At 40.6% G+C, this 14,765-nt stretch overlaps 1 protein-coding gene across 25 annotated transcripts in view; it reads left to right on the top strand.

Annotated features, from left to right (window-relative positions):
- PDE4D (phosphodiesterase 4D) overlaps positions 1–10,302 on the top strand; it is a 1,400,346-nt gene extending 1,390,044 nt beyond the window's left edge. For all 25 annotated transcript variants that reach the window (XM_038530654.1, XM_038530652.1, XM_038530653.1 and 22 more), the window contains 4 exons: positions 2,862–3,016; positions 3,888–4,010; positions 4,503–4,685; positions 5,405–10,302. In XM_038530654.1, coding sequence (XP_038386582.1) covers positions 2,862–3,016; positions 3,888–4,010; positions 4,503–4,685; positions 5,405–5,821 — 878 coding nt within the window. In that variant the 3' untranslated portion in view covers positions 5,822–10,302. The remainder of the gene's footprint in view (positions 1–2,861; positions 3,017–3,887; positions 4,011–4,502; positions 4,686–5,404) is intronic.
- The last annotated feature ends 4,463 nt before the right edge of the window (positions 10,303–14,765 follow it).

Genomic DNA, 14,765 nt, shown 5'->3' with positions numbered 1-14,765 from the left:
ATAGAATGTTATTTTTCTGCATAAATCTTACACTTTCAAAATATGAATAAATTCATTTTTATCAAATGTGATTATATAGAAATACTACAGAGATTGTCATTTTATTCAACAAAAAAATATTGAGAGCCTACTCTGTGCCAAACAGTGTTCTAGGCATTAGGAATATATGGGTGAGCAAGATAATGGCCTGGCTCTGAAGAGCTTGCATTATGCTGGAAGAGAATAGACTGTAACACATGAGTATCAGCTGGGACTAGTTTGGTGGAGAAAAGTAAGGCAGGTTATTGGCATAGGGAGATAATGGATTGAGGCAGTGAGCCCGTTTTAATCTTTGTCCTTGGCAACTAGATAGTACAACTACCACTTCCCTTTCCCATTTCAAGGAGAAACCAGACAACCATGCACATTACGTGAATAACTTTTCATTTTATAATAGGGTGGTCTTAAGTCTCTCAGTGGGTTGGGAGATCTTTGGAAGAGATTGTTAAGGACGTATACAGAGACCATGACAAATCAGGTGGAATGTGATCAGTACCAAATCAGTGGTACAGAGTATAAAGGACTTTGCAGCAGAAAGTGAGCACTTCTGCCTGTGGTAATCATGAAGGGCTTCATGCAAGCAGTGACTTATACTGGGCCTTGAAGACGAACAGGTTTCAACAGAAATGTTCTATAAACTCTTTCTCACCCCACACCCTCTCTCCACCTCTGTGCTACTGTACCTTAGAACAGAGTATGAAGGCAACTTTCTGATGATTTCTGTACCCTCAAGGACTCAGTAGAAGTGCTGCGGTAGCAGATTTGGAGAAAAATTTCCCGGAAATGCAGAATCTTACCTCCCGTAGTTTTGTGTCCACATGCCTTCAGCCCCAAAGAAGAGTAGAAAGTTCAGTGACTACCTTGATATTCAATTGCTTAAATGCTACCATGTGTTCATTTAAAAATCAGTGTTCTTCACCATCTTCCTGTTAACAGCCCCAAAACTAAGAGAGGCAAAGGAGACCCACTCATAAGCAATCTTTTCATCACCTTTCTGGCCAGTCTGGATTCTTAGTAAATGTCAGGAGCCAACAGCTTCCCAAGGGAGGCATGCTCAGGGCTCTCAGACCACCCTGTGTGTGCAGGGGCATCCTTCCATTGATGAGAATTGAGATTCTTTGGGGGCACCTGGGTGGCTCAGTGGTTGAGCGTCTGCCTTTGGCTCAGAGTGTGATCCCTAGGTCCTGGGATGGAGTCCTGCATCAGGTTCCCTGCAGGGAGCCTGCTTCTCCCTCTGCCTATGTCTGCCTCTCTCTGTGTCTCTCTCATGAATGAATAAAAGCTTAAAAAAAAAAAAAAAAAAAAGAATTGAGACTCTGTTATAGTATCCGTGCCACAGATCACCCTCCTCCTTGAAGTAGCAACTCCTCACCTTGTTTTTCTGCAGGCTCCACAGCCTTATTTGCTTTCTTCTTTCTTCATGAGGTATATAAACCAGTCTGTGTTTTTGTAAGCCTGAGTCAGTTCATGTATTAAGGCCCCCTGTCTATATGCAGATTTATGGCCTTACAAAAACCCTAGAGTTTAACTGGGCATTTTTTGACCTGTGAGAAGACATTTGCCTTCCAATATGTATTTAATAAGATTCTACTATAGAAACAATAATACCAGATGCTAAGATCCTAAGATGTAGTGTTATTTTTATTTCTGTATGTTTAACCATCTATAGATAAATGTTCACAGTTAGAAGCCTTCAGAGACCAAAAGTCAGACTTGACCAAATACTTTCTGAATGAATAAATGAACACCACTGTTTTATCCTCCCCAAAGAGGCTGTAAATACCTGTACTCACTCCTTAGTACTCTAGACCACTCTGTTCTTGTAGTTTGAGAGCAAATATTTAGATGTGTAAATTCCTATTTCTATACTACTGGTAAATTCACAGGATTTCACAGTAGAACTAAGACTTGAACCTTTCTTCTCCGTCCTAGTTCCTTTAAAATAGTCATTGAGTAGCATTGGATAATACTTTCTTGAAAATGAATGTATATTTCCCATGCATTAGTCAAATATATGTGCTTTGGGTTTTTATAGTGACCTAAGTGGATAAAGAATAAAGCACCAATTTTTTTTTTAATGACTACCTTATAGAGTTGGATCTCCTGTTTACAGGAAGCAGGAAAGAGGCAGGATCTTACTGCCTAAAATACAGAGGTCTGGGACAGTCATAGGGAGCAACAGAATCTTCACCATGGAGTTATGTAGGCAGCTGAACACCTACTTGAAGTCATGAGTGTACAGGTGGGAAGAACAATATATCTGTATATAGTGACTGCCGTGATACTTGTAAAGAACATGAAAAAATGAGTAAAACTTCAACTTCCAAAGCTATGCTATGGAAGAAAATGAGCAAGAGCAGCGTGAACAAATCTAACTTTGTTCATTTGTTCCAAACTATTCTTGAGTATAATCCTAAATCACATCCTTATATTCTATAAAATGTTGGGAAGGAGGTCCACCTTATGCTGTTGACATGTTACAGATGTTAAAAATGATGTCATGTTCTACTGCCTGTGGAGCTACCTGTGGCAGATATAAAGGGGACATTCAAGAACATCTGGCCCAATTCTTCTTCCACTTTAGAAAAGAGGCAGCTGAGGTCCAGAAGTGAAATGACTTGTTGCATGTCAGTAGCATTAGAATTCACTCCCAAGATTCAGCAGCTAGTGTATTCCCTCCTGGGTCGTGTCATGTAATGGTAAGGTGAACAGAGATGTCGAGGGGGCATTTCCTCTTAAAACCAAGGTATCTCAGAATATGAAGAATGACATAAACTCAGGAAAAAATGGCTTTGCTTATCTTCTGTCTCCTTTCTTTCAAGACTCTGAACTTGCCTTGATGTACAATGATTCTTCTGTCTTGGAAAACCATCATTTGGCCGTGGGCTTTAAGTTGCTTCAGGAAGAAAACTGTGATATTTTCCAGAATTTGACCAAAAAGCAAAGACAATCATTAAGGAAGATGGTCATTGACATCGTAAGTAGCTGATAAAGCAAGAAAGAGAGTTGTGGTGCAAGTGGTTTTTTAAAGATTAAGAATGAGATGAGTATCAGGAAGAGAACCTCATGTTTCAGAACTTAACGTTGCCCCTTCCATTCAAGATGCTGCCCATGCTGCTGGCAGTGAGGTTCTGTAATAGGTTGTCTCCTTCTAGCAGTTTGGAGTTAAGAATAGTGACAGCTTGCCACCATCATTCTAGTTTTATTACCTGAATTTCTCCAGGCTGGTGGCAGGCAGGGAGAAATACTAACAGAAGCAGTTAGTTCAAATGGATTTTTTTCCACTAGCAAAAATGGAAAATAAGTTTATGTCAATAGACAGTGCTGTTAACAAACACCCATGACTTCCTTTATGCATATTATTCCCAGTGGTTACAAGATACAGTCAAACCTCTGGTTATCAAAAACTTACTGTTAAGCTTTGTACATACAAAGGCAGAAATCATCTGTCTTGGATCAGAAAATTAACCAGAATATTCTGTTTCTCAAGTATTCTGTGAGCAATGTTGAAGTACTTGGTCATAATCCAGGTACCACTTTCTAGTCTAAGGACTGGAAAAAAACTTCAGAACATGTGCCTGATTTCTTATCTGTGGGGATATCGTCCCCGTTTTTCAAGTGTTTGCTGGTTGCTGACCTTCTGTATATTGCACATGTTTCTCTGGGCTTCAAGAAAATCTACAGCAAAGCACAGGAGACGGACTGAAGGAGCAGTACAGAATTCCATTCACTACTGTTATTAGATGCCTTAGTGTTCGTCCATTTCATTCATGTTTTGGGTTAACATTTTCATGTGCAAATTCTGACTTTCTCCTGGACTTTGTTATTTACGGAAATACTCTTTTAAGGTTCTTGCAACAGACATGTCAAAACACATGAATCTACTGGCTGATTTGAAGACTATGGTTGAAACTAAGAAAGTGACAAGTTCTGGAGTTCTTCTTCTGGATAATTATTCTGATAGGATTCAGGTAAAGCATCATTTGAATTTGTTCTGTGTTTGTGTACACATATGTCTGTGTATAACTTTGATAAGATTTGTTTCCTTTCTTCCAGCTTATAATGTTAGTAATTATAAGCAGAATTTTTTAACCAAATTCTTAGTCGTGAGAATTAACCAAGTAAAAATCTCTTTGTCTTTTCATTTGCATATGCATTTAAAAAAAACCCTCAATGTCTCACAAAGCCAATACTTAAGCAGCTTGAATTTAATCAGCCATGGGCACACATAAACAGTTTCTCATGATATGTAGGTACAGTGGAAGTGACATTATCTGGGGCTATTAATACAAGTGTGAACCATACACAGACACATCATAGTTGAGCTGTTGGGAAGGAATCTTACACTACATGTATTTTTAAGTGTCACAGTCACCCACTGTGAATTTCTAGTAAAAAAAAAAAAAAAAAAAAGGAGGGGGGAAGAAGAAGCAGCTGAATAAAGCATTGGTCTATTTTAATAGGTCCTTCAGAATATGGTGCACTGTGCAGACCTGAGCAACCCCACAAAGCCTCTCCAGCTGTATCGCCAGTGGACTGACCGCATAATGGAGGAGTTCTTCCGCCAAGGAGACCGAGAGAGGGAGCGGGGCATGGAGATAAGTCCTATGTGTGACAAGCACAATGCATCTGTGGAAAAATCACAGGTGACGCATTAAGCATAAAGTTTGCAGAGCGAACAAGACTCCAGCCTGAACATTTGATCACTTCATATACACATCATGCAGTATCTCACTGGGTCTTTCAAATGACTTTGTTTTTGAGAGGCTCAATTTCACATTCGTGTTTATGAGCCAAGGAACTGTCATTCTTCTGATTTTTATTCATACGGTCATATATTCATTTCTCATGACACTATATTCATCCATTACGTCTATATTCCTATAGTATATACATCCAGAGAGAAGTTGGGCCATCTGAACTCATAAGTGAATTCAGTGATATGAAGGCATGGAGTACCTGGTTCTGATTTCAGTTACCTTGGATTCACTTATAAATTGGCCATTCTAAAATAAAGTCCAGATTGAATGCCCAAGCCCAACTGTGTAAACAAAGAGGTATTTTTTACATCATAAACATACTCTTGAACTAAGAGCTCTTGCTAATTTTCACCAGCTAGTGACAACACTTTTATATGGTTTGTTGCCTCAAATAGTGGCTATTATACCAAACTCAGGCTAGAAGTCTTCTGCTCAGTGTTTGTGGGCTATGTTCTGTATTTTGTATTTTAATGTAAATTATATATATTTATGGATATAAATTGTCACCATCAAGTACGTTTGCAGGATCTAGTTCACCTTTTTCATTGTTTCTCGGTCCCAAGTCTTACACTCAAATCGGAATTGTTTTGTTTTGTTTAAACCAGGTGGGCTTCATAGACTATATTGTTCATCCTCTCTGGGAGACTTGGGCAGACCTCGTGCACCCTGACGCCCAGGACATTCTGGACACTTTGGAGGACAATCGTGAATGGTACCAGAGCACAATTCCTCAGAGCCCCTCGCCGGCACCAGATGAGCAGGAGGAAGGCAGGCAGGGTCAAACCGAGAAGTTCCAATTTGAGCTAACTTTAGAGGAGGACGGCGAGTCCGACACCGAAAAGGACAGTGGAAGTCAGGTTGAAGAAGACACTAGCTGCAGTGACTCCAAGACCCTCTGTACTCAAGACTCGGAGTCTACCGAGATCCCCCTTGATGAGCAAGTGGAAGAGGAGACAGTAGGGGAAGAAGAAAACAGCCAGCCCGAAGCCTGCGTAATAGAAGACCATTCTCCTGACACGTAACGGTGCAAAGAAGGGCACACCTTTTCTTTTTAATTTTTTTCTTTTCTTTTTTTTTTTAATTTAAGTAGAAAAATTGTTTCCAAAGTGCATGTCACATGCCACAACCATGGTCACACCTCACTGTCATCTGCCAGGATGTTTGTTGAACAAAACTGACCTTGACTACTCAGTCTGGCGCTCAGGAATATTGTAACCAGTTTTTTCACCTCCATGTCATCAGAGCAAGGGGAACATCTTCACGAACAGCATTTTAACAAGATTTCATCTTGGTAAGAGCTGACAAAGCAGAGAAAAATCAACTCCAAAATGTTTTCAAGGGAGTGTGGCTCATCGGGCAGCCCAAACATTGATATGGTTTGGGGTTTCTTTACTTTTAATTTGTTTGCAATATTTTCAGCAGAAAGAAAGCATTACACAGACAGAGCAAACTCAGATGAAGCAACGAATGTGTCAGGAACAGGACACAGCACAGATCTGTTACTAGGAGGAAGATAAGATGAGCCACAGCAACTGCATAATTTTCTAATTTCAAGTCTTCCTGATACGTGACTGAACAGTGCGGTCCAATGAGCTGCACTGACCTCTACATTTTGTATGATATGTAAAACAGATTTTTTGTAGAGCTTACTTTTATTATTAAATGTATTGAGGTATTATATTTAAAAAAACTATGTTCAAAACTTCATCTGCCACTGGTTATTTTTTTCTAAGGAGTAACTTGCAAGTTTTCAGTACAAATCTGTGCTACACTGGATAAATCTGATTTATGAATTTTACTTGCACCTTATAGTTCACAGCAATTAACTAATTTGTAGTGATTCATGGTTTTATATACCAATGACTTCCATATTTTAAAACGAAACCCAACTTTATGTTGCAGGAAACCCTTTTTTGTAGGTCTTCATTTACTTTCATTTCAATCTTTTCAGATAAGCAGAGTTGCTCTCACTGACATTTTTTTTCACGATGTACAGAGTGAATATTTGTTCTGTAATACTTTGATGTGCATCCTGTCTAATGTGTCTTAAGCCTCATAAACGATCATCAGTTGGTGTTGTCTGAAGCAAGTAAGAGATATATAAATACCCAGTAGCTAAAATGGTCAGTCTTTTTTAGATATTTTCCTACTTAGTGTCTTCTGATAACTTTTTGCTGTGTCAGTAGACCCTCATTTCACAAGTGCATGTCTTTGTAATAACCCACACATTTTATGCTCATTTTTATTGTTTTCACAGTCAATTGTATTAAGAAAAGCCTTTTCCCCTTGTGCTGCTTTATTCTTTAGTGTGTGTTTGAACCTCTGTCCATGTTCACTAGATGTGGTCTTATCAAATATATCACCACCATTCTGACTGATGCAAAGAAGCGGGTAGTCAGGCTAGAGTCACCATTCATTTCAACCACGAGACCATATATATGACTAACTTTTACTCTTTGATTTACAGAGAAAAGTTAACAGCTAGCTAGGTGAATTTTAACAATATTAGCAGAATATATTAACAAACACCACTACAACTAATGCTCTTTTGTTTCCATGATTTCACCATGGGATTAGGAACTAAATGAGGAATATTACTGAGAAGAGATTTTAAGTGTAGCAACTACTCTTCCTTAATGGACAGCCACGTAGTGTAGAAACTGCTTTCTCAATTATCATTGGTCCATGAGTATGTCTTGTAGAGGAGAACTTGAAATGCACAGAGGGAAAGAAGCTGACGCCGATGGCACCAGAGGTCGGGTAATAATATAAGGCCACCCAGAAATACTAGGTTGGGTAAGAAGATTCTACCCAAGTAACAGAGATAATTCTTGGCTGCATTTAAGAACTGTGTTATAATTTTTGACATAGCTCCCCAGTATTTACCTCCAGTTGGCATCCTGGGGTACTTAGTTTGTACTCTCTTTCCATTTCAGCTCTTAATAAAGCACTTACCTTCTCTCTATGAAGTTCTCATTTTTCACATTGATATCCAAGAATTGAAATTGAGACCAAAAAAAGATATCTGACCAAATGGAAAATAAAAAGTCAAGAAAAGTTGTAACCCTGAAAAACATTTATGTTTGGGATTTCTCAAGATGCCTACTGGGGGCGAATAACTAAGTCATCAGCCAGGGAAATGACCCAAAGCTGAGGATCATCCCTATTCTAATACCCCGAGATACATAGGGGAACCTTTGATAGAAAAATTATGTAGCTCGGGTCTGTTCTTAAAGCCGAACAAGAATAAACTAATTATCAGATTTCCACCCTCCTCCCTGAATAAAAGATCAGTAGTCTTTCAAATAAAGTCCTATGTTTAGCCAAGTGGTTTCACAAGAACACTTGGAAACTCGTTTGTTTTAATTTTGTTTGTCCTCGATGGAGGTCTAGAAGAAAAGGCAAACAATCTAGAGTTTATTCCTTTATCCAAAATACTGTCATTCCCTCCTCTCACTAATGCTTGGTATTACCCCCCACAGAGTGCCTAAAGTCTTAATAATAGAAGAAAAATTAAAATAGCAATATATCACAAATCCAGATCCGAAAGGATCTGTAACTGCATTGAAAAACAGAGAGGTGTTTTGGGGTTTGTTTGTTGTTTTTTTTTCAATTTGTTGGTTTATAATGGTCACATGTTGTGAAGATACTCACCGACGGACAATCAAATTGTAGAAAAGGCATACATAATATCCAGGAGACAGGGACTAATGCACTGTACAATCTGCTTATCCTCTCCCTTCTTTCTCTTTCCTTCTCTCTCGCCAAAGTGTGCTTCAGAATTATACATGGCTTTAAAAAGAACATCCTTGTATAAGTGGCTTTACATTTCCTAAAATGCCATAAGAAAATGCAATATCTGGGTACTGTATGGGGAAAAAATGTCCAAGTTTGCATAAAACCAGTACATTTCAGCTTGCAAGTTACTAAACACAATAATGCTGTTTTATTTTCTCTTAACATCACTTAAAATTCACAAGAAAATAATGTAGATAGAACAAATTGCAGACAAGGAAAAAAAACTTGAATGAAATGGATTTTACAGAAAGCTTTATGATAATTTTTGAATGCATTATTTATTTTTTGTGCCATGCATTTTTTTCTCACCAAATGACCTTACCTGTAATACAGTCTTGTTTGTCTGTTTACAACCATGTATTTATTGTAATGTACATACTGTAATGTTAATTGTAAATTATCAGTTCTTATTAAAACATCATCCCGTGATGGGATGGTGTTGATATATTTGGAAACTCTTGGTGAGAGAATGAATGGTGTGTATACATATTCCTTGTACATTTTCTTTTCTCCTGTAATATAGTCTTGTCACCTTAGAGCTTGTTTATGGAAGATTCAAGAAAACTATAAAGTACATAAAGATATATAAATTTAAAAAACATAGCTGCAGGTCTTTGGTCCCAGGGCTGTGCCTTAACTTTAACCAATATTTTCTTCTGTTTTGCTGCATATGAAAGTAAGGTAATGGGGGGACTAGGGCTGGGCATTTTATATCCAAGCTTTGAACCAATTGGATTTCTGACCATAGCTAGAAGATTTTGAGACCCTTCTGAGATACAAGCTTTTAAGCACTTCTTGCCATGAAGCAGCACTGCACATTTGACTTTTTTTCTCCATCCATTGATCAGGAGCTACTTCAGTTAGTTACATCTGATGGTTTTTTGTTTTGTTTTGTTTTGTTTTTACTTTCAAACACTACTTGGGAAAATATATTGTCCAGTGATAACAAAGTCTTTTTGGCCTCTTAAGCGCATAGGCAAATGAACTTGATTTAAAGCTAGAGCCACCCGTCACACATGTTCGTTAGTCATTTACTCATCAGCTTTCTGTCAGGTTAAGAGAATATGTAATAGGAAAAGGTCATTTTTTTTAACCTTGGAATTTTTCAACTAAGATCAACCAAATCTCCATAATGTATGTAAATCCATAGATAAAACACATTTTTTGTATGATGCCAATTCATGCAGAAGTGATTGATCATTTTCTAGGATCTGTTTCCGCAAAACTATGGCTTTAGAATTTTAAAAATTAACCTTGGCATGATGGCCAACTCCCAAAAGCTATGTAAAGTTCCCAGTGGGTGGTATGGAAACTGCCTCCCACTCTTGCCCAGCCCTCAGAGCACTTGACTTCGCGAGAGATCCTTTTTCTAGGAAAAATGAGCCTCCTGTTATTTTATTCTATTTTTTTGACACAAACTGTAGATTTTAGCAGCCCTGGCCCAAAGGAATTTGATTACTTTTGTTTTAAACAGTACAAAGGGGACACTATAATTATGAAAAACATCCTGATTTTAGTTGTTTTTAATTTTATTTCTTAGGATACGTTTTCAGAGTGGTAAATTGTGTGTGAGCATTACAAATGATGATTCTTTTAGTGGTTTCTTAGCCTCTCTTACAGCCCATGGGGATAGTACTGTACATCAATACCTTCATATGAAATTTTTATATGCAATGAAAATAAAAGCATGGGTTGATTCTGCCTATTTATGACTCAATCTTTTACAAACAAAAGATTATTCATTTCAAATTGTAGGTCAGTGAGCACAAGTTTCCAAGAGTGATGAAGACGGATGACGTGAAAGGACAGGAGGATAGTGACGTAAGTTAGTACCAACACTCGTCATCAAATGAAACCAAATAAATTAGATAGGTTCACCTTGCTATAGGAAAATAAGCCCAAACACTTCAGATGGCCCGTAAGATCAAGCGGTGTTTTCTAAACAGGGCTGTGAAGAGCTCTCCTCTGCTTAATGAAGCGTTTGGGTGTACCGAGTGACTCAGACATTCAACAGTTCTCTGTTGGGTCAGTACTTACTCCACCAATGACAAGGTCCTAAGATTTCAGCAGAGAACAAGATACAGTTTCTGCTCTCCTGGGCTCATGCCCTGGAAGGGACACAGGCATCAAACACTTCCAACGCGTGTCAACATTTAAGTACTTAGTATGAATGAAGCCCCTCTGGGAACCCGAACTTGATCTCTTCTGGAGGGCCAAAGAAGGCTTCCTTAAAACGATTTGGGGGATTTGGGGCCGAGCGCTGAGGCGCAGCAAGAGGTACCCCGGCAAGAAGGAAGAGTGGATAGGAAGAGGAAGGGGGTCCAGAAGAGAAACCACTTGCGAAAGTCCTGATGTACCAATGAGCTTGAGAGCTCAGGGGAAATGGAAGGAAAGCCACCCTCCCCCGTTCCTCTTCATCTCTTACCCTGTTTTAATTTCCTTTATAATGCTTACTACAGATTGACATATATACCTGCGTATTTGTCCAGTGTCTGTCTCTCCCACCAGAACATAGCTCCATGGGTCTGTTTACACCCAAAACCTGCCTTGTGAACAGTAAGTGTTTAATATTTGTTGAATATATCCACCAAACTGATACTGGATGTAATTCAATCCGATAAGACATTTTGGGGTCTTAGAGAATTTGTTAAGTTGGTTCCATAAAAATATTTCTGGTTGTTGTTTTTGAGCTTGCTAAGATCCCAGCTAAATAAAGTGTTTAGAGTTTTTTATCTTCCTGCTAACCAAAATCTCTGCTTGCCGCTTCCTCACAAAATTTTTTTTTCAGCCTGACAAAAGTAAAAATCCATTTTTTTTGTGATAAGGAGGGTAAAAATTCCAGCAAAAATGTAATCCTCAGATAACCCCCAAAACTTAATAGAGTAAGGGTAACTAAATAGAATGATATGCTTAGCTCCCCACTAATTTCCTCCCACTAAAGTGAAGAATGACAGTGACTATAACCAAAAGGTGCCTGATTCAAGCCTTCAGGGAATTCTTGATTTAACCCAGGTCCTTCAGCACCAGTGGTCCCAATGTGAGACTGTGGAACCCAAACAACCAACTGCCTTCTTTCCCTACTTGTGGCCCCAAACAGACTGAGGTCAATTTGTGGGTGTTGTGAGCTCATCTGCTTTTAGGGCTTTCACCTGGAGACATTTACTCAGCTACTTAGCTTTGAACCTAAAACAGCAAAACATTACCCTTTGGGGGTAGGGAGGCAGAGGGACCTACTTCTGACCTCCAGGGAGCTCCCCCAGCAGTGGGGACATGCTTGCCCACAGAGCCTTGTTTCAAAGTACCCGCCCCCCCCCTGCTTTCCTGGCTTTCTGATATGAATTTGGGCATTTTCCCTACAGCTGCTCATCTGTCTCCAAAGACTCAGTGTCAAACTGAACGCTTTAATATTAATGTGCTTTGAATATTAATCCATGGGCTTGAGTGAGCAGAAAATCCTTCCTACTTCATTTCATTTAAATTAATTAATTTGGGCTCTGTGTCTTCCTGGGGTGTTGGGAATTTCCGTCTCTGCTGTCATCAGCACATCCCCCTCCCGCCCAAGGTAAAGCAGCCCTCCTCTCCAGGGCCTGAGCACCTGACCTCTGTGGTTCTTCATAGTCTGCAGGTGCTTTGCCTCCTCCTCGTGCGTGTGATAAACCAGCAATACACACTGAGGCTGGGAACCCTGGTTTGGGGCCCTACTTCCTTCAACTCACTATGTAGTTTTTGTGTCTAAAAAGAGCCTGTTCTTCTGATGTCTCATTATGACCCAACCAATGGCTACAAACCACCAGGACTCTCCTCCTGAACCTGGGGATGCTCTCTCCACTGGCCTCTAGAGACTCCTCTCTCCTTCCTTCCTTAGTTCGCTCTTCATTACAATTAAACTTAAAAAAAAAAAAAAAAAAAAAAAAAGGGCTAGAGGTGATTACAACTGCAGTCTGTCCTCTCCACTCCTCAAGAATCCTATTACCTGAAATATGGAGAAGAAAGCAGTATAGGAATAGCATGCGTTAAATTATGGTTCAGCCAGTAAGTTCTCAGGACACAAAACGAAAGAAACAGGAAGGTAGTTGCTGTTCCTGGGAGAGAAAGGATGGACACCCAATGAGTCAGGATGTGGAAAGGAAGAGAGAACTAGAAACTCTACCTCCCTCTTCCAACTGGGACTGGGCACCACAGAGATCCAAGAGAGCTGATGCTGGTAAGAAATCACACCCCTCGCTGCTTTGTGTCCTATTTCCTAGGGTCCCCTCTGCAGGCTCGAGTGAGAGGGGTTTTCAGGAGAGAGGGTAGCTCTGGTGCTACTAGAATTTGTAAAGGTTTTCCGTTAATTTTAGTTTGCCCTTTGCTGTTTAAGAGAACTGGTAGCAGCAGTTTGCTGGAGAATCCCTGGGAGGCCCGTCAACCCTGAGTGGGGTTCTACTCCACGGATAGACACGGGGTCTTTCGAGCTGGTGCGGGATTATCTGACAAAATCTTCCCGAACAATCCATTTTCCGTTGTCCCGTTTGATTGCAAATGAGACTGATTTCTGGCCAGCGCCCTGGAGACGCACCCCTACCACCGTGCCAGGGCAGAGGCCCAGGGGGCGTAGGTGTTGGCTTTGGAGCAATGACAGCGGTAAGGTCACTAATTTAGCGGACTTCTGTGTATGGTCTGGTTCTCTGTCCTCCACCCAGCCTTGGAGAGAAACAAAGTCCTCCAAGAGCATCTTGTAATGCTTCCTCTCATCTTGCTCAGGTTCTTAGCACCATGGCCTGAGGTGGACTCTTTTTTTCTAAGAGAAGCAAAAGTGTTTCTTCCATCCGCGCGGGCCTCCAGAGGGCTGAGTTCAGGGCTCCGGCACCAGGCCGACCAAGCCTTCCAGCCAGAATCACTCCCTGGAGCTGGCCGGTGCCATTCAAGGGGCCGATGAGCCAGCGACCTTTAATTCTTTATTGTTCAGATCCTGCCCCCAGAGCTGCTTGGCTGGTCACAGCCGGGGCGTGGTGGTGGCAGGGCCCAAGGCGGGACGGTGCCTAGCATCTCCCCAAGGCCAGTCCACGGCCCTGGGCTAAGCATCCAGGGTCACTGAGCTCTTTGGACTCCAGTAGGAACTGGGAAATCTCCAGCTGGACTGGGGCACACCCGGCCTCCAGATGCCTCACCTGGGCCTAGTCTTCAACTACTCTGAGCTCTGGGTTGGTTTTTGGTTTTTTGTTTGTTTGTTTTTCTTGTAAGAACTGCTTCACCTGTTGGTTGTGGGTTTTTTGTTTTTTTTGTTTTGTTTTGTTTTTTACTTTTTTTTTTTAATTCTGTAAAAAATTGCATACAGGGACATTGTTTAAAAGTCAAATCTTACCTGATTCATTACAATGAGCTTGGGCTGGTCTTAAAAAAAAAATACCACCGATGGAGTGGCTTCAGCAACGGAAATTCATTTTCTCACAGTTCTGGGGTCTGGTAGTTCAAGATCAATGTATCAGAGGATTTGGCTTCTCCTAAAGCCTCTCTTCTTGGCGTGGAGATGCCCCCCTCCTCCTTGTGACCTCACACGACCTTTCCTCTATGTGTTGGCATCCCTGGCGTCTGTGTTGCCTCGTCTCCTCTTATGCGGATACGGAGTGCATTGGGCGAGCACCACTCCCATGACCTTCCCCTTCAAGTGCCCTGTCTCCAAATAGAGCCACAGTCTGAGGTATTTGGGGTTAAGCCTTCAACATCTAGGTTTGGCGGGGGACACTGTTGAACCTGTCACAGCCAACCAAAGAAATCCTCCACCTGTTTGCACCGATTTCTACCTCCGGAGAGCCTCCACCCCCTTTTACTTCTTCTCCCTGCTTTTACTGCCATGTTTGCAAATGACTTGTTGGCACCACTACTTCTTGCCCTTCTGATTTGAGGTGTGATCTCCTGTCTGACAGATGAGGACTTACCCTCAGATCCCCTCCTCCCAAACTCTCTGCAAGTTTCCTACTAGAATTCTATCACATGCTCTGGTTATGTTATTATTGCAAGTCTGCATTGTGATGTTCCTCACAAAAATAATTTACAGCTGACCCATGTCACTTGTTATAATTACATTTCCATTTGTGTGGAGCTTCTTTCCTAGAGATAATAATTTCCGTTTTTTATTACCTTAGTTTCCACCACCCTCCATTGAAACAGGCCTCCTTTTATTGTGGT

The sequence above is a fragment of the Canis lupus genome, chromosome 2 (genome assembly GCF_011100685.1).
Source record: "Canis lupus familiaris isolate Mischka breed German Shepherd chromosome 2, alternate assembly UU_Cfam_GSD_1.0, whole genome shotgun sequence".
Classification (NCBI taxonomy): Eukaryota; Metazoa; Chordata; class Mammalia; order Carnivora; family Canidae; genus Canis; species Canis lupus.
Note: the sequence above shows the minus strand (reverse complement) of the source record. Positions and strands in the feature narration are given on the sequence as shown.